The 24,945-nt window shown below is 39.1% G+C and overlaps 2 protein-coding genes across 3 annotated transcripts; one reads left to right on the top strand and one right to left on the bottom strand.

Annotated features, from left to right (window-relative positions):
• dolk (dolichol kinase) lies at positions 1 to 6,602 on the bottom strand. Its single transcript, XM_048165887.1, is given in 3 exon segments — positions 1 to 735; positions 737 to 1,964; positions 6,463 to 6,602. Coding segments are annotated over 2 exon segments (1,575 nt in total). The 5' UTR covers positions 1,838 to 1,964; positions 6,463 to 6,602; the 3' UTR covers positions 1 to 261.
• Positions 6,603 to 6,693: 91 nt separating this feature from the next.
• On the top strand, positions 6,694 to 24,945 carry nup188 (nucleoporin 188). Of its 2 annotated transcripts, none has more exons than XM_048165885.1 (44): positions 6,694 to 6,823; positions 7,542 to 7,596; positions 7,849 to 7,922; positions 8,666 to 8,750; positions 9,018 to 9,098; positions 9,193 to 9,237; positions 9,383 to 9,475; positions 9,560 to 9,679; positions 9,774 to 9,985; positions 10,075 to 10,189; positions 10,430 to 10,630; positions 10,902 to 10,991; positions 11,095 to 11,160; positions 11,819 to 11,938; positions 12,119 to 12,245; positions 12,362 to 12,535; positions 12,635 to 12,761; positions 12,842 to 12,929; positions 13,018 to 13,094; positions 13,200 to 13,314; positions 13,582 to 13,702; positions 13,797 to 13,863; positions 13,953 to 14,078; positions 14,161 to 14,294; positions 14,444 to 14,550; positions 14,672 to 14,878; positions 14,976 to 15,145; positions 15,533 to 15,608; positions 16,583 to 16,650; positions 16,873 to 17,068; positions 17,158 to 17,235; positions 17,499 to 17,584; positions 17,872 to 18,017; positions 18,811 to 18,980; positions 19,310 to 19,510; positions 19,947 to 20,039; positions 20,122 to 20,274; positions 20,399 to 20,536; positions 22,907 to 22,981; positions 23,061 to 23,267; positions 23,354 to 23,485; positions 23,566 to 23,618; positions 23,705 to 23,834; positions 24,369 to 24,945. In XM_048165885.1, the coding sequence occupies exons 1-44, from the start codon at positions 6,798 to 6,800 to the stop codon at positions 24,546 to 24,548; spliced, it is 5,205 nt and encodes a 1,734-aa protein (XP_048021842.1). In that variant the 5' UTR covers positions 6,694 to 6,797; the 3' UTR covers positions 24,549 to 24,945. The 2 variants fall into 2 exon arrangements, with proteins under 2 accessions (XP_048021842.1, XP_048021843.1); XM_048165886.1 differs by having other exon boundaries at positions 6,695 to 6,823; positions 15,533 to 15,602.

Genomic DNA, 24,945 nt, shown 5'->3' on the forward strand with positions numbered 1-24,945 from the left:
TTTACCTTCAAACGTTTATTTTTGTGCCACTTTGTTTTAGTATCAGGTTGCTATAGGAAATGGTTTATTATTGAATACATTTCTGTGCATTTTTATTCACTGTCCTAGGGTCATAAACACACTAATGATGTTTTATTTTTGCATTTTGCTTTCAAAACTGGAATAATTCCATGTCAGATAATACTAGGGCCTGTAACGTACCATATGAATTTAATGCTGTTAATATCTGTGCGTTGGCATAATGTGAGTTTGGGTTTGATCTCATAGCAGCAGGAGGATGTAGAGGTACAGAGGAAGCAGCAGGTTGTCTATCTGCGACGTGTACGCCTCCAACATGGCCACCATGGTGATTGAGCCCACCACCCACGAGTAGCTGGCGTTCAGGTTTATACTGCTGTCGGCGATGAGGAAAACCACCACGGCGATGATCTGAGCGAACACGGAGGTCGCTGTGCCCTCGAAGGTCTTCTTGGTGCCGGGCCAGCGGATTTCGCCGACCGTGCTGCCGAATATAGACGCCACGGTGTCGCCGACTCCCACGGCCAGAACACCGGCGTATGGCACCAGACCACTGGCGCCCCCTAGGCCTCCTTTAGGAGTGCAGTTTCCGGGTGAGAGCCAGATGGGAAGGGCGACTCCGAGGAGAAGGTAGATGTGAGTGAGAATGAGTGGTCCAGAGTCTCTTTCGTCCAGAAATAAAGTGAGAAGGTGTCTCAGCGGAGGCCCGAGAGGTCGGAATGCGGAAATAGCGGACGAATTCGAGGAACAAAAGCACTGAGAGGCATGCGACTGCAGACAAATGAAGCAGAGGGCGGTCTAGCGCGAGTCCGGGTGCGAAGGTTAACACGGTGAGGAGGTGGAAGTACTTCCGTACGGTCGTCGACGCCTGGTGCTTCTTACTGCCGCCCGAACGATGACTATTTTGATGCATCACAACGGCAATAGCTAGAAGCAACAGTGCAGCCCAGAATCCAATGAGCCAAAGCCGGGTGTTGCTCTCGGTGATGAAATGCATCAGCCAGGTGACGGGGTGGTGCTGCGTGAGCAGGGAGAGCCAAGGAACCAACAAGCCCAAGCCCAAAACAGCAGTCATGGTGTGGAAGAAAAGCGACGCGGACCAGGTTTCCGATTCCATGAATACGAAGAGCACGGCGAAGAAGATTCCCAGCAGCACCAAACCTAACACGGCAACCGGGAGGAAATACGGAAGCGGGTCAGAGTTTGCGTTCCCGGATGAGACCAGAGAGCGCTTAATGAGCTGATTGATAATGAAACTAATCCCGCCGAGGATGAGGAGGGCCTCGCCGGGAGTGAAGCAGCGTGGGAGCAGGTACAACAGGATCAAGCTGAGGTACACAAAAATCAGCAACACCTCCAAGACTTCAATCACCTCGGACACGGTCAGCGTTTGCTTCACTGTGTACAGAATGGCACTGCTGGCGATACCGGCTATAACGCAGGTGTTTGTGGGCACCGGGCGAGTGATTCCCAGCGCGATGAGTGACAGGAACAGTGCCAGCATCATGCCTATCACTGTTATGACCATGGCGAAGCGCTCCATGTAAACGTTTCCCACAGAGACGCAGCGTCCCCTCAAAGCGAGACCCAGCAGAGGCAGCACCATGCTGGCCGGTAAGACGCCGCTGTTGGCTGAAGGGCGGAACTGGAACACGGCGGCGCCGGTCCGAAGGAGGCGATCCCATTTGTGCTGCACGTAAAAAGCCTGGACGGCCAGAGCGATGCAACACCAGGACAGCTGATTCCACACGGCCATGTGAACGGAAATCACCATGGCAAACACCACAGCGGATTCAACCAACACAGGATCCATCTGCATGATTGCGGAGCGTGTGACAAAGGTTTCCAAGAATGAGGGACTTCAAATATGGTAGTGTGTCAGAAACTTCCTGGTGCACACACAAACATCGTCCACTTCACGGCCTCCTGTGCACAGCAAATTAGATCTGGGTAAAAAAAAAAAATATATATATATCATTAGACACAAACTATTAAACGTAAAAAATATAAGTAGTTTTGAAAGGGTTAGTTCATCCTCATGTCGTTTCCAAACCTGTAAGACTTTCGTTCATCTTCGGAACACAAATGAAGACATTTTTGATGAAATCTGAGCAATTTCTGTCCCTCCATAGACAGCTACACAACTACCACTTTGATGCTTCAAAAAGTTCATAAAGAGATTGTAAAACTAATCCAGCAGTTTAGTCCAAATTTTCCGAAGAGACATGTTCACTTTATATGATGAACAGATTTAATTTAGGCTTTTATTCACATATAAACATTGATCAATACACATCAGATCTGGTAAATGGAAGCTCGAGCATGTTTGGTTGATGTGCGAGAACCAGTGAGGTTTATTCTCGTGTTACGCATCATGTTTGAATCTCACCAAGAACCAATGAGGTTCATTCTCGTGTTACGCATCATGTTTGAATCTCACCAAGAACCAATGAGGTTCATTCTCGTGTTACGCATCATGTTTGAATCTCACCAAGAACCAGTGAGGTTTATTCTCGTGTTACGCATCATGTTTGAATCTCACCAAGAACCAATGAGGTTCATTCTCGTGTTACGCATCATGTTTGAATCTCACCAAGAACCAATGAAGTTCATTTTGTGTTATGCATCATGTATGAATCTCACCAAGAACCAATGAAGTTCATTTTGTGTTACGCATCATGTTTGAATCTCACCAAGAACCAATGAGGTTCATTTTGTGTTACGCATCATGTTTGAATCTCACCAAGAACCAATGAGTTCATTCTGTTCATTGTTTGAATCTCACCAAGAACCAATGTTACGCATCATGTTTGAATCTCACCAAGAACCAATGAAGTTCATTTTGTGTTATGCATCATGTATGAATCTCACCAAGAACCAATGAAGTTCATTTTGTGTTATGCATCATGTATGAATCTCACCAAGAACCAATGAGGTTCATTTTGTGTTACGCATCATGTTTGAATCTCACCAAGAACCAATGAGGTTCATTTTGTGTTACGCATCATGTTTGAATCTCACCAAGAACCAATGAAGTTCATTCTGTGTTACGCATCATGTTTGAATCTCACCAAGAACCAATGAAGTTCATTCTGTGTTACGCATCATGTTTGAATCTCACCAAGAACCAATGAGGTTCATTCTGTGTTACGCATCATGTTTGAATCTCACCAAGAACCAATGAAGTTCATTTTGTGTTATGCATCATGTATGAATCTCACCAAGAACCAATGAAGTTCATTCTCGTGTTATGCATCATGTTTGAATCTCACCAAGAACCAATGAGGTTCATTTTGTGTTACGCATCATGTTTGAATCTCACCAAGAACCAATGAGGTTCATTTTGTGTTACGCATCATGTTTGAATCTCACCAAGAACCAATGAAGTTCATTCTGTGTTACGCATCATGTTTGAATCTCACCAAGAACCAATGAGGTTCATTCTCGTGTTACGCATCATGTTTGAATCTCACCAAGAACCAATGAGGTTCATTTTGTGTTACGCATCATGTTTGAATCTCACCAAGAACCAATGAGGTTCATTTTGTGTTGTTTGACTCACCAAGCATGAGGTTCATGTTTGAATGTTTGAATCTCACCAAGAACCAATGAGGTTCATTTTGTGTTACTCGTGTTACGCATCATGTTTGAATCTCACCAAGAACCAATGAAGTTCTCACCAAGAACCAATGAGGTTCATTTTGTGTTACGCATCATGTTTGAATCTCACCAAGAACCAATGAGGTTCATTTTGTGTTACGCATCATGTTTGAATCTCACCAAGAACCAATGAAGTTCATTCTGTTATCATGTTTGAATCTCACCAAGAACCAATGAGGTTCATTCTCGTGTTACGCATCATGTTTGAATCTCACCAAGAACCAATGAGGTTCATTCTCGTGTTACCAAGAACCAATGAGGTTCATCTCGTGTTACGCATCATGTTTGAATCTCACCAAGAACCAATGAGGTTCATTCTCGTGTTATGTTACGCATCATGTTTGAATCTCACCAAGAACCAATGAGGTTCATTTTGTGTTACGCATCATGTTTGAATCTCACCAAGAACCAATGAGGTTCATTCTCGTGTTACGCATCATGTTTGAATCTCACCAAGAACCAATGAGGTTCATTCTCGTTTATGCATCATGTTTGAATCTCACCAAGAACCAATGAGGTTCATTCGCGCATCATGTTTGAATCTCACCAAGAACCAATGAGGTTCATTCTCGTGTTACGCATCATGTTTGAATCTCACCAAGAACCAATGAGGTTCATTTTGTGTTACGCATCATGTTTGAATCTCACCAAGAACCAATGAGGTTCATTCTCGTGTTACGCATCATGTTTGAATCTCACCAAGAACCAATGAGGTTCATTCTCGTGTTATGCATCATGTTTGAATCTCACCAAGAACCAATGAGGTTCATTTTGTGTTACGCATCATGTTTGAATCTCACCAAGAACCAATGAGGTTCATTCTCGTGTTACGCATCATGTTTGAATCTCACCAAGAACCAATGAGGTTCATTCTCGTGTTATGCATCATGTTTGAATCTCACCAAGAACCAATGAGGTTCATTCTCATGTTACGCATCATGTTTGAATCTCACCAAGAACCAATGAGGTTCATTTTGTGTTACGCATCATGTTTGAATCTCACCAAGAACCAATGAGGTTCATTCTCGTGTTACGCATCATGTTTGAATCTCACCAAGAACCAATGAGGTTCATTTTGTGTGTTATGCAGCACGTTTAAGCTTCTGAAAGAGGTTTGTTCTCGCATACAAGCAGATTTAGTTGAGCTTTTATGTTTGCTGATCAATGTTTATGCGAATAAAAGCCTAAATTCAATCCGTTCATCATATAAAGTGACCGAGTCTCTTCAGAAAATTTGGACTAAACCACTCAATTCATATGGATTAGTTTTACAATCTCTTTATGAACTTTTTGAACCATGTGTCAATTGCATAGCTGTCAATGGAGGAACAGAAAGCTCTTAGGTTTGATGAAGATTGATGAAGGTCTTACGGGTGTAGAACAACATGAGGGTGAGTAATTAATGACAGAAATTTTATTTTTGGGTGAACTAACCCTTTAATGATATTTTTAATGTAAAATATTAATAATAATTTATTATTAATGATATTTTGAATTTAATAATATAAGGTTTCTCTCACTCTTAGCACTTTTCTCCAACAAAAAACACTAAAACTAAATTTAATAAAATATTTTTCTCACTAGCATTTTTCTTCAACAATATAAAAAATGAAAAAATATTTTCTCTCTCTTTTAGCATTTTTCTACACAGACACACAAAACATACTAAACTAAAATAAACAAAAAAAGGTACTTTTTTGACATGGTAGCTGATTAAAATTGAATAAATTCTTTAAACATGCACTATCGTGATTTTTACACATATATCATAGTAATATAGAATTTGAGTTATTTGGAGTATGGTATTCGTTTAGTGTAATTTTATATGTTAAAGTACTATGGTATTACCATCTGATACTTTCACTGTACTATGGTACGGCCTCAGATCTTTTTTAAAGTGTTCAGTGTGATGGCACCTGCCTAGACAGCATTTCTGAGCACAATAGATATAGTCAATCATCTCTATAACACCCAAAAATGCTGAATGAGAAGCTCACTAGGTTTCAAGACATGTTCATAGAGCTTATATTCCCTCACTACGAAACTAAAGGAGGATGGCAAATTTCTCAACGGCATGTGAACTCTAGACACTGTGAACTTTGTCACTGTTGAACGCCTAACACCAGAGATTTCTAAACATGGTAAATTATGAAAAGACAGTGTCACTTTGTCAGCGAAAGTAAAACGATCTGGTTTTAATGACTGGGTGCTCTGGCATTACAGTGATTAATAATATATATGAATAATAGTGTATCACTGTATTTTAATTTAAAATATTAGTGTTTTATAAGCACCCAGAAATAATGTATCATAAACAATAATACAAATGTGTATATAGTACAAATTTTTTATATTTAATAAAAGATAAATCATAGAAATCTGTAAATAATGTATATTATTTATGTTTATATTATGTATTGTATGACCACCAAGAAAAATATATTAGAAAATACACTTTTTAACCACATCCTTGTTCAATACAATCTTTTCTGGGTGCTTAAATGCATTACATGCAACTGAATCATTTGCTTATTAATGCACGAATATTATGCAGTTGAATATATTATACACATTTGAAGGAATTGTCAGTCTTAACATTAAATCCGAATACTAATCCAAAAGCAATGCTGTTATTCAATATGGTTTTACAGTAATTATTATAGTTAGAGAGGTTGAAATGAGCAGAAATGACAGCTCATTCACTGCAACACCAGCTGTTCACACACCCTGCGTAGTAAATAAACGCAGAAACATGCAATTACACCAAACGACGCTTTATCTTACCCCTTTCTCTCTGATCAAACGCTTGCTTCTCAGACAAAAGATTGTATTCCTTATGTTTTGCCGTGACTCGTGCTTTGTACGATCAGCTGCTCACTGACTGACTGTGGGAGCGGCCATAACTGGGTCACGTGGTTTCAGAATATTCACGTGACCAATGTCAAAACAAAGAAGTCTTAGTCAAGTTTTTTTTAACGGATAACATTTTCAATAATGCGAATTTAAATACACATATGCTTTTACACAAGTATTTTATTCATATATATGTATTTTAAGATTTAATTAAGTCATGTGATAGGGGAGTGCGCGTTAGTGTTTGTCACGTGATTCGGGTGAAGATGGCGGACTCGGAGCTGTGTGTCAGGTAAAATGGAAGAAAGAGAAACTTAATAGGGTTGTTCTCCTAGAGCTAGAGCGAGATTTGTAGTTGGAGAATGTGTCGAAGTTTTATACCTCGTTTGTAGCCATAATATGTGTGGGAAATATGACTTCGTCGTGCTGTTTAATTGACATTTAACGGCCGCACGAGTCGGTCGCGTGCGTTGGCTGGCAAACCCGCGCGACTGAAATTCAAATGCTAATTTGCACAGTTTATAACGGCTTTTAAACAACCCACAACTTATGAAATAAATGAAATAAAGATATTAATCTTGATTAATTGTGAAAATTTTCACTTACTTTGACTGAGTCGTTGAGAGCAAATCACAGTAGTTTGAATGAGTTTCATAGTGTATGTTGTGTACGATCTATTACAGCCTAATCTATACATATGTAGGATATATACGGTGTGTGTATATAGTTTATATAGGATAAAATGGAAAATGGACATTTAATTTCAAGAGCTGTCTCGATTTGTGACAAGTTATAATATTTCTAAAACAGTTTTTGAGTTCTTAAAAAAATGAGTAAATAATTGTAATTAAATAATTACATGACTTGTCATGAATGTAAATTTGAAACAAATGTTTTGATGTTGAATAAAAATAGTTTTGGAAGAATCTCTGTCATATTGCAAAGCAAAAAAAAAAAAATGTTCTCCATCCAGATAATTAATAATGGCACATTTAAAAACTTTCATTTAGGAGCAGCAGAGAGTTATGGACTATCTTGCTGGGGAGATCTGCACTCCGAGAACCGGTTGGTACACAAACCAATTATTTCTGATGTTGTTCTGTCATTTAATGACACTATAAGTACACAGATTATATTAAAAAGCTGTGTATGTTCAATGATATTTAGTTATAGAGAATTCTGTGAGGAAACACTATTAATAAAGCTGTTTTATTATTAACTGGTACTGATCTGATGAACTCCGATGAAATATAATGTATCTCAATAAGTTCCTGTATCTCCATCATGAAATGTGATTTTATTTGTATGATCTGGCAGGCCCAAATCGAAGCTGAATTGAATCGGAACTGGGAGAGACTTCTGCAGGGTCTGGCCTTCTACAAACCACCCAGGTAACACAACTTCTTAGAAATAAATAACCTTAACACAAAGATGAGTATGGTTTCATGAAGCTAGGACGATATTATCTGATGATATATAATTGATGTTCTACCTATTGAATGCATCCATAGCTACATTTACATGCAATCAAATGATCAGTTTGTAATTAGTCTGAATGAAAAGACTTTGTGTAAATCAATCTGATCGTTCTCGATCTGAGTTAAATTTCGTTTGTATTAAAAGGGGTGGTGTAGACATGAAATAATCCAATCAGAAGGAAAAAATGAAGAGTATAAAAACGCTTGTAAAAGGGTTTTAGATATGTCATTAAGACAAAAATGACAATTATATTCCTAGTCGCTTTGGTGACATTATTGTTCTGAACATGGCAACTGGGCACTGCATATGTGCTGAAAATCGGGATCGGGAAAATCCAGGGTGTAAATATCACGTTAGTATTAGTTCAACCCACGGAGTTGCAAAACAGCCTGTGGCAACAGTGAAAAAGTAACCCAAATTTTGCGGGAAAATCTCAGACTTGGCAACACACATCACACGCTGTCATACGGAAGTAAACACAGAGGGCATTAAAGTCAGATTTGGAGGTAGATTTTGAAGGTTGCTAAAGATGTGAATCAGACTGCAAAGGTTCATATAAACAGACCTTTCAGGATTCATTCGGTTAAATTAGTGCATGAAATTTGTCCTCTTACTGTTGTTGAATATGAAGCAAGTCATGAAATGTTATGTGCAGCACATCGGCCGCAGACAAACTGAAAGCAGATAAAGACACCGCACAAGCTCTCAAAGACTTTGGACTCAGGATCAGCAAACTCCTGGTGAGTGTCTGGGGCTTTGTTTTAAAACCTAGTAGGCTGCCTACTTAGACCACAACATAAAATACAAAAGTTCTGAGATAGCTGATTTTTTGGTTGTAATATGCAATTTTTTATGCTTATGATTATAAAACCCCAAAATGCTTTCTAGGATGATGTCTTATTAGGATTTGGAACATTGCATTCTATCTTATTTGATTCATACATAATGACACAGTAAATTGAGACGTCATGAATGGACAAATATCTCGTGTGTGTTTTTCATGTCAGGGTTTGGATGAACAGCAGAGCGTGCAGATTCTTCAGTGTTACCTTCAGGAGGACTACAGGGGCACACGAAACACACTCAAGGTGACTTATATTGCACATGCACGTATATCTGATGTGTTCACACGAACATGATGAGAGCTTTTGAATAAATGTTTAATCCTCTTGTTCCCATCAGGCGGTGCTACAAGATGAGAGACAGAGTCAAGCGCTACTTCTGAAGGTTAGACCTTAAGTCTTTTAAGTTTTGTCTGTGTCACATCGCTTTGTATTTGAGAGCTTGTTGAGACAAAATATTGTTGCTTAAAAGCTCCAAATGACTAAAATGTATTGAAATGTGATGCCGATGTTGAAATTGTGTTGCACAGATAGCAGATTATTACTTTGAGGAGAGGCTGTGTGTTCTACGCTGCGTTCTCCACCTCCTCACATACTTCCAGGATGAGAGACATCCATACAGGGTAAATGATAATAGCAGAGATCAGCTGTTGTATCAGACAGTCAGAAGACCAGATGAATTTAATTCTTCCTCCTCCTCACTTTAGGCAGAGTATGCCAACTGTGTTAGTAAACTGGAGAAAGATCTGGTGTCCAACTACAGGCAGCAGTTTGAGTCGCTGTCCAAATTAGAAGCTCCAACATGGGAGACGCATGGAAACCTGATGGTGAGAGGAAGATTGGTAATCTGATTGTTTAAAGCAGCATCACAATTAATTACTCCTGTAGAATTTGACTCATGATCTGTTCGTCTCTGTGTAGACGGAGAGGCAGGTGTCCCGCTGGTTTGTGCAGTGTCTAAAGGAGCAGGCCCTCCTGCTGGAAATCTTGTTCCTGTATTATGCATACTTTGAGATGCCGCCCAATGACCTTTCCACCTTCACACGGCTGTTTAAGGAGCAGGGCTTTGGGCAGCGGCAGACAAATCGACACCTTGTGGACAAGAGCATGGATGCGCTGGTTGAACGCATTGGGTCAGAACTCGCAGTCACCTGCTGCTTTTCCTCTAGTACGCTCACAAACAGAGTTTTATAATATATTGACTGTGTCATCCTCTCAACAGGTATTTCAGTTCTTTGATTCTTGTGGAGGGGATGGATATCGACTTCCTGCATAAATGTGCTCTGGAGGACCGAACCGAGCAGCATCAGTTTTATGACCAACAGGATGTTTGCAAGGTAACCCTGACCAGAACAGATCAGATACAGTAACTGACCAAAGTGTGAGTGCAGAATGAGTTCTGCACCGAGTTTCTTTTCAGGATATAAATGCGCTTATCAATCTTTTTAACATGTTTTTTTATATGAAATAGAAATATTTATGGTCTCTTTTGATCAGTTTAATGCATCCTTACTCATTAAAAGTGTAAATTTATTTTGAAATGGTGATTACCAGCTTGTGTGTGTGTTTGTGTGCAGGAGGTGGATCAGATGCTGTTGACATTTGGTGACATCTCTCACCATGGTTCGGTTCTGTTGGCGTGGGTTCTGCTGCGACACACACTGCATCCAGAGGAAGTCAGCTCTGTGATCAGACGTTTAGGACACACTACGCTGCAGCTTGGAGTCTTTCAGTACCTCACCAACATGCTGCAGGCGCTCGGAAGTGCTGGAAATAATGTAAGGACAGTATTCTATCCCTGTTACAGGAACACTTGGATAACATTAGAGCAGTGGTTCTCAACCTTTGACTTGAAGGTCACCTGTTGTTCAACACAATATTCAAAGCCCCTAAATAGGCTGAGATATTTCTGTTATAATTATGACAAAACTGCCTGTTTTTATTAAATTGTGTTGATATTAAATTAATGATAAAATTAATCCTGATGAATGAAATAAAAGAAATTTGGTTTCATGACTTAAACGTGCTGCCCACTGTCTCTCTCTCTAGTGTACAGCGAGCACTGCACGGATGTGTATTTATGGTCTCCTGTCTTTTGTCATCACCTCTTTCGAAGAAGACACGCTTGGCAGCCAACAGGTGCAAAAATATACACTTGCAAGACAGTTCTTAACTGGTTTTATTTAAGTTACACATTCATCTTGTACTCCTTGATTAATTGTGACGATTATTCTATCTGTAGCACCTGATCAATGCAGCATGTGAAGTTCTTGCTGCACCAAGTCTGGCTGAGCTTTTCTGGGAGTCGGTGAGCAAAACAGTTGATGCACTTTAAATAGAACTTCATTGTTAGTATATTCTCCGAAATCACATACTGTCTGAGAAGCTACTACATTTGAATTTGAATTTACTTCACCACCATTAAAAAGAGGCATAAGGGCTATAGGTGGGGCCAGAGCAAAAAAATGCAATGTCCGTAATGTAACACAACTAGACACTGTTACATGGAGACAGAAAGGACAGCTGATCCATGCACTGCCAAACCACATGTAACCATATTTCCCTCAACACGTGCATTTACACGTCAAGACATTTGCTGGAAATATAAGCAGTTAAAAGTGAAAGGTTGTGTCTTTTTTTTTGCTGAGTTTATATAGTATGGTAGTATGAATGAAATTCAGACATACTACATCTGCCCTGTTTGTACTGTCACATGATCTATCAACATCAGTTACGTTGCTTCACTGCCATTTATAACTCCTCTCCCGTTGCCACATGGGTTAGTAAAGTGTCCAATGAATGTGCACTTTCGGAATCTTGGCAGAAGTAGTAGGTCACCTGGGTACTTTGTGGGTGCTGCTTTTCACATAATATGCAGTAGGGCAGTATTCGATTTCGGATGCAGAGTGTGTCTTTTCTGAGATGCCTGTGTGTTTCGGGCTTTGACCTCTGGTTGTGCCCTACAGAAGCCAAACATGGGTCTGGGAGTGATTCTGGACAGTGCAGTGGGTGTGTTTCCATATAAGACTGGACCTTTACTACAGCTGCTCACTGCACTGCTGTCTGACAAATCTACAGCTAAGAAGGTACAACAATTTGTAGAAATTAAAAAAATTCCCATATGTATGTATATATAACCTGACTCCACACTGGAATAAAAATTCAAAGAGAAAGAAATAATTTCATTCTTTATTATCAACAACATTTAATGTTTAACATTACATTTCATCAAGGTTTCTTAAACTGCATTTCATGGTCTCTCTCAGGTGTACACCTTCTTAGATAAGATGTCATTCTACACGGAGGCCTATAAGCACAAACCCAACGACGTGATCTCCAGAGAGGATGGCACTCTGTGGAGGAGACAGACTCACAAACTCCTCTACCCTCTGGGTCAGTGCTGAGCGCAGGAAGACATATGCAATGTGTCTGTTTATGACTTCTCTACTTGATTGCATCTATGTATAAAAACTTGAAGATATGTTTTTGCATATTATCTGTATGTTCAGGTGTAGGGCAGACCAACCTGCGGATGCCTCAGGGATGTTTCGGACAGGTGTGTGAAGGAAAACAGCTGTCTTTGGGCGAACAGGGTGTCCTTGTGCGATGGGAATATTCCTACAGCTCATGGACTCTCTTCACGTGTGAGATTGAGATGCTGCTGCATGTTGTCTCTACTGCAGGTACACACACTCGAATCTTGTATGCATTTAAATATGTACATTTTGTTGAAACTATTACCCTGTTTACACCTGCTATTGACATCTGTCTGGGGTGAATAGATGTGCTGGCACACTGTGAGCGAGTAAAGCCCATCTTGGATCTGGTTCATAAGATCATCAGCACCGATTGGACGGTGTCTGACTGTCTGCTGCCACTCACATCACGGATCTACATGCTTCTGCAGAGGTGAGATGAACACATAAACATGAAGACCAAACAATGTGTTAACAATGAAAATGACAGGATGTGTTTGATTTTTCTGACAGGTTGACCTCCGTTATTAACCCTCCAGTAGATGTGATCACTTCTTGCGTCAACTGCCTTATCGCTCTGGCTGCTCGGCAGCCTGGGAAGGTAAATGTTTACTATTGTTTAATAGCAAAGTCAGAGTTATATATAGAGCGATGAACAACAGACTGAACAACCTCTCTTTCTGATGCAGGTTTGGTCCAGTCTGCATCACACCGGCTTCCTTCCGTTCGCCTCCACTCCTCTGACTAACATGGCACAGACCATCAGGTGATACACAGACACATGCAGAGCCAGTAAACATGAGCAGCATCATATTCACTTGTTAAAGTCAGAGAAACCTGAAGAATAACATGTTTGGGGTGTGTGTTTCAGTGCAGAGGGCATGAAGGCTGGTAATTACGGCAACCTGTTGGTGTTGATCGAACAGCCCAGAGGAGAGTACAGTGTGACCATTGCCTTTTTAAGACTGGTGACCACACTCGTCAAGGTAATGCATTTATCAACAATGTGAAAATGACCAAGTATCACTACGATACACAATCTAGGTGCATCACTATGTTCATTTACACACAAGCAGCTCATGATCTGGTGTTGTGCAACCCCAACAACAACCACAGCAAACCTGGAACATTTTTTCAAATTTTAAAATACAATAACCATTTTTTTAATCAGAAAAATCACAAGGTTTTTTTTTCTCAAATCATAAAGCTCTACTACAGTGGTGGATTTTAAGTTGTGATGTGTGTATTTTCAGGGTCAGTTGGGCAGTACTCAGAGCAGAGGACTCATCCCATGCGTGCTACTGGTTCTAAAGGAAATGCTGCCTACGTATCATAAATGGCGCTACAACACATATGGAGTGCGAGAGAGGATCGGTGAGAAACTCGCAAAACGTTACTGTTTGAAAATCACTGTAGTTTTATTGGTATTTGCTTAATGGTCTGTCTCCACACTGTCCTCTTGTCTCAGGTTGCTTGATTCTAGAGCTGGTTCATGCTATTCTAAATCTGAGCCAGGAGGGGGAGTCAGAGGGCAGGTAAGATGATAAGGATAAGTCATGATCACTTACTTCATTTGGAGGTATTATATATTCTCATGTGCTTGACCGGTGTGTGACTCCTGCAGCGCCCCCAGTTTGCAGTCGTTGTGTATCTACAGTCTGGCCAACACCGAGGCAGGACAGGCGGTGGTTAACATCATGGGTGTGGGAGTGGACACAATCAACATGGTGCTAGCAGCACAGCCCAGCAGGTACACACTGATTGAGCCTTTAATATAGATTCAGTCTCCTCATCCTCTTTACATGAATCAGTGAGTTTGTGTCTGTCTGCAGTGGTGGTTCTGAGGGACCTGGTCAAGTTCTGATCCAGACAGTGAAGTTGGCGTTCTCAGTCACCAACAATGTGATCAGACTCAAACCGCAGTCTGATACGGCCTCACCTCTGGAGCAAGCTCTAACACATCACGGTTAGCACGCACACTTCAGTGCATGGTTGATATGAAATATCAGACTGTTTTGTCAGGGATTGATTACAATAATAAATAATTGACCTTTCTGTTAGATTGCTCTGTTCCCAACACTGGATTTTCATGCAACTGTTATGTTTTTCTTGCAGGTGGTCATGGCAATAACCTGATCGCTGTGTTGGCAAAGTATATTTACCACAAGCACGACCCAGCGCTGCCACGACTTGCTATACAGCTGCTGAAGAGACTTGCCACGGTAATGCTCGACACCTCATTGTGGTCCTAATTAAATTGTTATAATAATTGTATTAGAGTTCTCTTAATTTAATAGCAATAGAAGTCACCGTGTGTTTGTGCTTTGCGTGTGCTGTGTACAGGTGGCTCCCATGTCTGTGTACGCTTGTCTGGGCAGTGATGCCGCTGCGATCAGAGATGCGTTTTTGACGCGGCTGCAGAGCAGAACTGAAGACATGCGTATTAAAGTCACCATACTTGAGTTCCTCACCGTGGCTGTGGAGACGCAGCCTGGACTCATTGAGCTCTTCCTCAATCTGGAGGCCAAAGACGGCAATGACGGGGCAAAGGTCACATAGAGGATACAATGACTCTATGATTTATTTTGAGATGGTGAATGAGTCTGAGCAGTGTGTGACTGTCTGGTTTGTCTCTCTTTGTGTGTAGGAGTTTTCTCTGGGGGAGTGGAGTTGTTTGTCGGTGGTGTTGGAGTTGTTGGACTCTAAGCAGCAGGGGAAGTACTGGTGTCCTCCACTCCTGCAGAGGGCGGCACTGGCTTTCCTCCACGCGCTCTGGCAGGACAGACGGGACAGCGCGCTCTCTGTGCTCAGGACCAAGTGAGTGTCTCAGACATAACACAGTAATTTTCCATAATTATGACAGCGTTTTTTTATAGAAACTAGGAGTATTGATATATTTAATGAACCACTATTCACTTTGTGATTTGCAAAGTTTCAAAAACTGTTCTTCAATTAAAAGCAACAGTTATTGAGAGGGAAATAGATACGTTTTCATTATTTTAATATATTTACTTATTTTTATTATTGTAATGTTCTATAGGAATTTCAGTTTACATTTTGATTTGTTTTTTTTTAGCATTTTATTTAGTTAGATCATTTTAAGCATGTTTGTCCACTTACGTTGGTCAAAGTTAGCCAGCATAATTTGGTTTGATTGGTGAAAATTTAGAATTAAACTAAGCATGTTATCATTTATTGTTACAGAGAAAAATTCTGGGAAAATCTCACAACTCCTTTATTTGGAAACTTACCTCCCCCATCTGAGACCACCGAGGTATGTGTAAGTGTGTGCATAAACAGTTAATGGTAATAGCTTGAAGACAAAGTTTTGAGTTGAGTTAAATCTGACTTGAGTTAAATCTGACTCTTTTTGAGGACGTTCATGAGGTCAAATGTATTCATAAATATTTCTTTATCTTGTTTTAACGACCCTAAGCAGATTGTTGCTGAAGTGAAAGCACTTCAAAAACTGAAAGTATATGAAATGTATAGACATTTAAATTTACTGTAAATCAAATGTACTGTAATATTTTATTTTATATAAATATATATTTTACAAAATAATTTTTACTCTAAAACTGATATAAAATTAAAGCCATATGTCTAACCAAGTTGTCAAATTTGAAGTTGATATCACAAAAATTAAGTTCCCATGAGATTTTGTTTGGCATTGTACCAAAAATATCCACCTGGTGAAGCATTCTCCAGTAACAAATTAATAAAATTCTTTCCAAATATCACTTCTGTCACAAAACAGATGCCAAATATGGAAGCTTGAGATTCAGACCTTCTCGATAATTGTTTTCGGTGTGTTTTGTCAAGATTAAAAACGTTTTGACTATAAAGTAGTTAAAATCAATTTTGTAATATGAAACATGACAACGCCCACTCAGGGGAGGAGCCTGCTAAAAGGATTTAAAGTACCGTTTCCATGGTAAAGCAATGTCCAATTTCAAAACTGATTTCACAGGATGAATTCTGAGTTTTTAAGCTTTCGAATGATACCTAATGTATGATGATTACTAAAATATGTGATACGAAAGAGGCAATAGGTAGAAACGGCGCCAAGCACCCTGCAAGTGGGATGGTGACAAATTACCAAGTTTTTTAAAAAAGTTTTCCAATAGTAATAATGGTTTTATATGAAAATGGTATGATGTGTCCTCATTTAGATGAAAAACATGAATGATTGAGTTCTTGATAACTACAGTGTTTTTCTTGTCTGATCATTTCTTTGTGTTTGTTCTTGTGTAGCCATGTGCTCTGGAGTCTTGTGCCTTTGTGATGAAGATAATCGCCCTCGAGATCTACTATGTTGTTAGGTATGATGTACACACAGGACATGCAGTTTCATTAAAAAACAAGCATCCATGAAGTAGACCTGCTAGAAATACTCTAAAAAGCTGCTTTAAAATAAATTAAATAAAACAAGTGTGTAGACTGAACACATGCTGTGTGTTTTATCATGTTTCTGTTTGCAAACCACAATACAGTTACACACTTTCATGCTTCACATCAGTTGTCTGTCCATCTGTCTCTCTCAGTGGCGTGTTGGATCCGTCGCTGAAAGCGGCTCTAGAGAGTTTCAGCAGTAAGCGCCGCTACGAGTTCTGGTCGGATTATGTGCGTGATCTGGTGTGTGTGGCGTGTGATGGTGAGGAGGAGGGTCTGCGCTCTCTGTCCGAGTCTCAGATGCTCATCTCTGCCTGGAGGACCCTTTTAATACTCTCCACCAGTCATGTGAGCACCTACACTCACTTCACATGCCTCACAATGTGAATGCAGTTATACTGTGTTTATCATAACCAGTCTTGTGTGTGTGTTTGTAGTCCGAGGTGATGCATCTGAAGGATGACAGTGTCAGGCAGAAGCTTTTCATGGATGTGCTGGAAGGCACCAAAGCAGCGGTATGTTCCCTTATACATGAAAGCACCCACCTCTAGCTATCTAAATAGGGACTTTAATGTTCTTAAATTAAGATGATTGTAATAATTAAAGATTGGGTCTTGACCTTACTGCTAAAAGAACTTTAAAAGTGTCTAGTATTCCTAGTAAAACCTTGATTAGCTGGTTCAGGTGTGTTTCATTGGGGTTGGAGATGAACTCTGCAGGACAGTGGCCCTCCAGGAACAGGATTGGAGCATAGTATGATCATCTCTCTCTCTTTCAGCTGCTGATGTCTCAGTCTGTGTTCTGTCTGCGTCTGGGATCCATGATGGTCACACTGCTCCTCATCCTCCTCAAACAGTGGAAAAGGTGACTTTTGTAGTGTAAATGATTGGCTCACAGCTTCACGTTTAAAATGAATGCCAAGATACTGAATACTGAAAGAAGTTGAAAGATACAAACAATATGTATAAAAAAAACTATAATAGTATGTCGATGATAATGTAATATTGTGTAAATGTGGGTAGTTGTATGTTAATATACTCATTGTTGTGATGTCGTCATCATGTCTATTTAATTTTAAAGCACTTTTATTTCAAAGGGCAGGAAAATCCCTTCGTAACTCATGATGTTGTTGTTGATGTTGTTTGTGTCAGTGTGTTGGTGTCTGCTCCAGCTTTGCTGACGCCCTTGTCTTTGATGATGGAGAACGTTCTGCACGCTGAACAACAGCTCATGGACCGAACCAAAGCCAAACTCCTGTCTGCTCTCATCTTGGCTCTGCATATACAAGGACTCAACGGTCAGTCTGTGTGTTTGTTTGGAAAAGCCAAGCTCTGTTCCAAAAACCAAGTCAGGGTTATTATCATAGGCTGTAAAGAAAGATGGACGACACGTCTCCGCTTCCTTACATGGTAGAAAAATTATCCCAGAATAGTCTTTGCTGACTATGTAATTCAGAGCCCGAGTCTGCGCTGTAGTGATTCTGAGGTGGAGCCACAGTACCAAGGTCCCGCCCATAGTCCCAAACACAGCTGTCAATCATGACATTACACCCCGGATTTTATAGCATCAAATAACTAACTAAAACCAAACTTATTGGAAAAACAAACACTTGAACATATGTCAGTGCTACCTAAATTGACAGAAACCATCTTTGTAAAAAAAAAATATATATATATATATATATATATATATATATATATATATATATATATATATATATATATATATATATATATATATATATATATATATATTTTTTTTAATTTTTTTTATTTTTGTTTGTTTTGTTTTTTGTTTTGTTTTGTTTTGTTTGGCTCTTATCCCATTCAATTACATTGAGAGGGCAGGGTTTATGACCTATACTGCAGCTGGCTATCAGTGTTTTGGCTTCACAGCTTTAGGACATGTGTGGTACACTTTTTTTTTTTTTCTTCTTTTTTTTTTTTTAAGGTTTTAGTTAATTATATTGTTACTTGAAATAAAATTTCGCTACTTAAAATATAGGCAGCTCACTGGGGTTTGGAACAGAGCCACTCACTGTGTGCTTACTGTTTGTTTTGTTAACAAATGTTTAACAATTATTGGTTCAGGGGGAGAGATTACCCAGCTTCCCCAGCTGCTGTTTTGCATGTGTGAGATGGTTCAGGATGAAGCCCTGGCGTTGATTGACAGCACACGTCACATGATCCAGAGGGGTGATGTTCAGGAGGACAGCATGGAGACAGACAGCCCGCATGTCCAGAAAGACCAGAGAGACTCAGTGAGTGTGTGAAGAAGTGTTGTTTTTCTATGTATAACGTGTACAAATATGCTATTGCCATTGTATCCCTCAATGCAAAGCACTTTGCTTAGACAAAAAATAGGATTATTAAATACAAAGTAGTTTTTAGATACATGAACATCTCTTTCTGAATTAAAATACTGCTTAGTAAAATCATGTGACAACAATGTAGCATACTTAAGTGTATAATGTATGCTGTTCACATACTATTTTATAGGAGGTACAGAGTATATACTGTGCAGTATGCTATTATACACCATATGCAGGTATTCCATTCAGAGCATAACCAGTATCTGTCTCTGCCTCAGGTGTGTGTGTTAGCTCTTCATCTCTCTAAAGAGTTGTGTCGGGCTGATGAGGATGGTGAACAGTGGCTGCAGGTGGTCAGGAAGCTGCCGGTTCTGCCGTCGGTTCTGAGCGCTCTAGAACTCAGCCTGCGTTCCAAACAGAACCTTTACTTCACAGAGGCAGCGCTTCATCTGCTGCTCACACTCGCCAGAACACCGCAGGTATGTGTTCAGAAATCAGCCAGTTCAGCAGCTTTGGAAACCACATATTGATGCTTTTCCTCTTCACTAATGAGTGATGTGTGATTCAGTGATGAATATTGCCTTTGAATCAGTGGTTCTCAACCTCAACCTCAAGATGACTTAAAATAGTTAAAAATAAGATAAAACAAGCATTAAAATCTAACTAAAACTATAGATAAGTCTTATTTTAATTCATTATGTTTCATTACAGGAAACTTTGGTAGTATGGGTGACATGTTGAAATCATAAACAAATTAAATGTGCATTTCACTCCAAAAATGATTTGTAAAATGACACACTAGGACTTCTGGGAACATGACTATTTAATATATGAACAAATCGGTTTGCTAAAATGATTCCGACTTCTCAGTGTTCTCGTATATGAAGTGTTTGTCATGTTCCTCCTGGTCTGTAGGGGGCAGCAGCAGTGGCAGGTGCCGGAGTGATTCAGAGCATCTGTCTTCCTCTCCTCAGTGTGTATGAGGGTCCAGCTAATGGAGCCAATCAGGTACTGCCTTAACTGTGATTTCAACCTAATGTTTCTAAGGTGTAGAGGTTCTGTGTAACCCTTTCTGCTCTCTCTTTCTCAGGCGTTTGTGCGTAAGTCACAGGACGCCCCCAGCTGGCCAGGAGTGTACAGATTGAGTTTGTCTCTGATGGAAAGTCTGCTGAAAACTCTCCGTTACAACTTCATTAATGAAGCGCTCGACTTTGTGGGCGTGCACCAGGAGCGCATCCTGCAGGTGTGTGACATCTATCTATCTATCTATCTATCTGTCTATCGCTTTACAACAACATAACTGCTCATTGAAAATGTTGATTTATAAGAATGATCTGATTTCAGTTTTTCTCACATGTGTGTTGTAGTGTCTTAACGCGGTGAGGACGGTTCAGTCTCTAGCGTGTCTGGATGAGGCCGATCACACAGTTGGCTTCCTGCTCCAGCTCTCCAACTTCTGTAAGGAGTGGCAGTTCCACCTGCCGCAGCTGCTCAGAGACGTACAGGTACACAGACCATCGCTTCTGTTCGACTACAGCAGGGTTCCCTAAACGGGGGTTCATGAGTTGATGAAAAGTTATTAATTCAATTGAATTTAACAATAAAATAAACAAATGGTGCTGCAGTTAATCAAAATAAATCTGAAATAGAGATATATCTTATCAAATCGCAATTATCTAATCAAAGGCTGCAATTTAAGTATATAGTCTGTTGCCCTTGTGTGTTTCAGAGTGAAGAGCGACACATATGCAAATTAAAATATTGTTTAACGTGCATTTAGGAATGCACTGTGTGCTAAGTTCACTTTATTTACATTCACATTTGCATCATTTCTAAAGTTTACAGCATTCCACCGATATTCTGCCAAAATAAAAATTCAAGGACCTCATGTTAAAAGTTCAAGAATTTGAACGTTTGAAAATGAATAAACAAAAAAAATCTGTATTGTAACTTATCTGGTCTTGTAAAGACTAAAAAGTAACTATTTCCATTGACAGTGGAGTCTTTGTTCTTTGTGTCTGGAGTAGAAATACAAGACATTTTTAATATGACATAAAAATGTATGAAAAAATATCAAAATATAATTTTTGCCCAGGCCATGCAGCCCTATATATATAAATAACTGAAAGAAAGAAAAAAAAATTAAAATAATACACTTACTAAAAAGAGATTTTATTTGTGAATATTAGGCAAGTTTATTTATATATCATGTTTCATACACAACGGTAATTCAAAGTGCTTTACATAGAAAAGGTATTAAAATAATCACAACATATGCATAAGAAATTCAAATATCATGCATAAGAAATAAAAATAACAATTGTATTTAACTAAATGCTGAAATATTATTCCTGCCTACCCAAATCACTACATTCTGGGCTCCCGTCTGACTGGAAGAGTCAGAACCAGTGTTAATTTTGATTTAGTTTTAGTCATAGTCTTTTGACTAAAATGCCATTTAGTTTTAGTCATATTTTAGTCATCGGAAATTGTTTTAGTCTAGTTTTAGTCGACTAAAATCTAATTTAGTTAAATTGTGATGCATTAAGCATTTCTCTAACAATACACAGATCCTATACACTGATATACATCTGATATTCCCAAACTGTCTATGTTCACCCAACTGTACTCTGCTCGTTCAAGTGCAAAAAGATACGAAAGAGCAAAATTCAGTGCTTTTCAGGGATTGACACACTTATCATTGATGTCTATAATAGTTTTCGTTTAAAATTTTTATTAGATTTGATTTTTAGTTTTTCTGCATTCATTGTAATTTTAGTTAAAAGTTTTAGTAATTTTTTGTGTTTATGTATTTTAGGTTTTGCTTTTAAATGTCTATAAGATTTTATTTCTGTTTGTTATTTTAGTACCTCAGGTTAAGCTAAAGCTTAGAAAACTAGATGAAATAAAATAAGTTTACATTTTTTATATATATTTGTTTTATTTTAGTTAACATCTATTTCAAGTAATGAACATTTCTTTGGTTTTAGGTTTAGTTAACTATAATAACCCTTATACTTGTAAAATATATTGAATAATGTGTCAAATAATGTTCTTAGTCTTTCCTTCCTGTGACAAGATACGGTAGTTTACTATGAATTAAATAGAAATTAAGTTAAATACAATTTATTGTGTAAACAAAATAACAATAATGACCAGGAAAAAATAATAATTATAAACCATCCCGAAATACACGTGACTCTTATTCTGAAATGTCTGCAGTCTGTACTGTAGCAGGCTGCTCATGAGGGAGATAAAATATGCATTCTTACAACCGTCTAAAACATACTACCATATAAACATCGTGTAGTAAACATTGTCATAATTCATCAACATTAGCTCATAAGCAATCGCTTGGTATAAATATGCGCTATTCATTAATTGCGAAGCAGTCTGAGCCTGTAGAGCGCGAAACAGCACCGCCTTTCCCACGGTTAGATCAGCATGTTACACTTCAAATGTGTGCATCTTCCACACAGGACAGCAGTTCTGACTGGATATCTTCCCAAACCGTCCCTCTCTTTCATTTTCGTCTCTTTTTTATTTGTTGATGAAAATTAGAGAAGATTTTAGTCATAGTTTTAGTCATTCAAAACGCATTTTTATTTAGTCGTCGTCTCGTTTCCGTCCGTGAAAAAATGTCGTTGACGAAAATTATGACAAATTATTCGTCAACGAAATTAACACTGGTCAGAACGCTTCGGTTCGTCAGTCACGCTAGCAGCAGTTAGGCATCAGAGAATCCTGAACATGCAATTGTCATTAAATTATTGAAATATTAACTAAATGTACAGTAAATACTTAAATACTTTGCTTACAAAACAGTTTGTGATCATGTGTTTTACATGACAGTATATGGTTTGTGTGTGTTTCAGGTGAATCTGTGCTATCTGTGTCAGACGTGTACGTACCTCCTCCACAGCAAGAAAATGCTGCACCATTACCTGCAGGTATGAGACTCAAAGAAGCAAAACACACATGATCTTTAGTGTTTGTCCATGCTGTATGTGATTGATTTAATATGCCCAGGCCAAGAATGGGGAGGGGCTTCCTCAAGGGCCACACCCCCAACGTGCCGCACAGCCCGCCTCCAAAGAGCAGGTGGAGGGTGAGAGAGAGGAGGCGGAGTCTAAAGCACTGCAGGCGGTTCAGTGCAGCCTGTTAAAGATCCTCAGCAAAACACTGGCCACTTTACAGCACTTCACACCCGACTGCTGTCAGATATTACTGGACCAGGTACACAGACACATCACTCATCCATGTTCATGGAGATATTATATATAATATATAATATATGTTATTTAAAATGGTGTGTGTTTTAGTCTATGGACCTTGCGGAGTACAGGACTCTGTTTGTGTTGAGTTTCACCACTCCTGCATTTGACTCTGACGTGGCTCCGTCGTTTGGAACTCTGATGGCCACCATTAATGTGGCGCTGAGCATGCTGGGAGAGGTAGTGCAGCACTTTCCCCTTTTCTTCTCATGTAGATTGTCATGTTATTTTATATGCTGATTTTATTGTTTTCTGTTCAGATTGAGAAGAAGAAAGAGCCGGTTGTCTCCTCTGAGGACACACAAGCACTGAAGTGAGCAGGAAACTCGCCTGTGATCCAGTCTGGTGTCGATTCTTCATTTGGATTTAATCTCATTATCTCTCCGTCTCTGGTTCCAGGTCTCTGCTGATGTTCTCGATGGAGAACTGCTTCTACGTGTTGATCTCTCAGGCTGTCCGTTGTCTGAAGGATCCTTCAGTTTTGCCCAGAGACAAACAGAGACTCAAACAGGAGCTCAGCTCGGAGCTGGTGCGTTACTCATTCAAATGGATAAATGAAATAGATGACTTAATAATAATATAAAAAACAATGCATTGAGCTTAAATATATTCACATAAAATAAATATTTAAATAAAAATAAAATGTTTGACATTTTTTTTGTTGTTGACATTTTCAATTATTTTTTTCCCTACAAATCCCCATTTATTTAATTTATGCTTTATTTATTTATAATGATACAAAAGACAAATTAGTTTGAAAATGTTACAAAACAAAATGTGATTTTGATGTCAATTTCCCCCCACACATACCTTGATTTATTTTTTTTTAATTATTATTTATTTTAAGTGTTGAGTTATTCTTACTGTAAAATCAGTCATCTTGTTTGGACAGTGTTTTTTTTTTTTTTTGTCCCTTATTTTCTTCCAAGTTATAATCAGTGTTAATTAAAAGCCAAGTCATGAAAAAGTCACAGTGCAAAATAGTCCTAATATACAGTGGTCTTCATTCTTTATGCAAAATAAAAAATTTTCAGTCCATTCCATCTTTTCTGTTTTCTTTCAGAGTACACTATTGTCGACATTATTCCGATTTTTCCGCCGAGGTTCCCCTTCCTCCCCAGCCAGCGGGCTGCTTCCCTCACCACAAACCAAACCACCCACACCGGGATCCAAGGGCACGCCGGAGGGCCAGGAGCCCTTCATCCAGCTGGTCCAAGCCTTCGTCCGGCACGTTCAACGCTAGACACGCGCGTGCCGCAAACCTACTGCTCTGATGAGAGCTCAGTACTTGAAAAAGCTGATTCAGAGAACTGAATCGCAGTGTAAGGGAAACTTGACAACAATGAATCAGTTTCAGTGATTCTGGCTTCAAAATGTGGTGCCAAAGTTTATTGCATGACAGGCCTTTTCTATTTAAAAGCAGTTACCGTTTCCTTCCTCATAAAAATACACATGGGCCTAAGAGCAGCTTTGAAAACTGTCAAAATACATTTAAATGTTTTTGTAGTTACATGTACAGTATATAATTAAAACATGTTTGTCATGATCTCATATGTTGTAGCCGTTTGTATTAAACCTTTTTATTTCTCAGTTGCCATATATTTGCTTACAACCATAATAAACTGTAACAGAGTAAAGAA

The sequence above is a fragment of the Megalobrama amblycephala genome, linkage group LG18 (genome assembly GCF_018812025.1).
Source record: "Megalobrama amblycephala isolate DHTTF-2021 linkage group LG18, ASM1881202v1, whole genome shotgun sequence".
NCBI lineage: Eukaryota > Metazoa > Chordata > Actinopteri > Cypriniformes > Xenocyprididae > Megalobrama > Megalobrama amblycephala.

Excerpts from the sequence above, each read along its gene's own strand:
- nup188 (XM_048165885.1), top strand. The coding sequence starts at position 6,798 with ATGGCGGACTCGGAGCTGTGTGTCAG. Across the intron at positions 7,597-7,848 it reads GATCTGCACTCCGAGAACCG|GCCCAAATCGAAGCTGAATT; the intron begins GTTGGTACACAA and ends ATGATCTGGCAG. Across the intron at positions 23,835-24,368 it reads AGGAGCTCAGCTCGGAGCTG|AGTACACTATTGTCGACATT; the intron begins GTGCGTTACTCA and ends GTTTTCTTTCAG.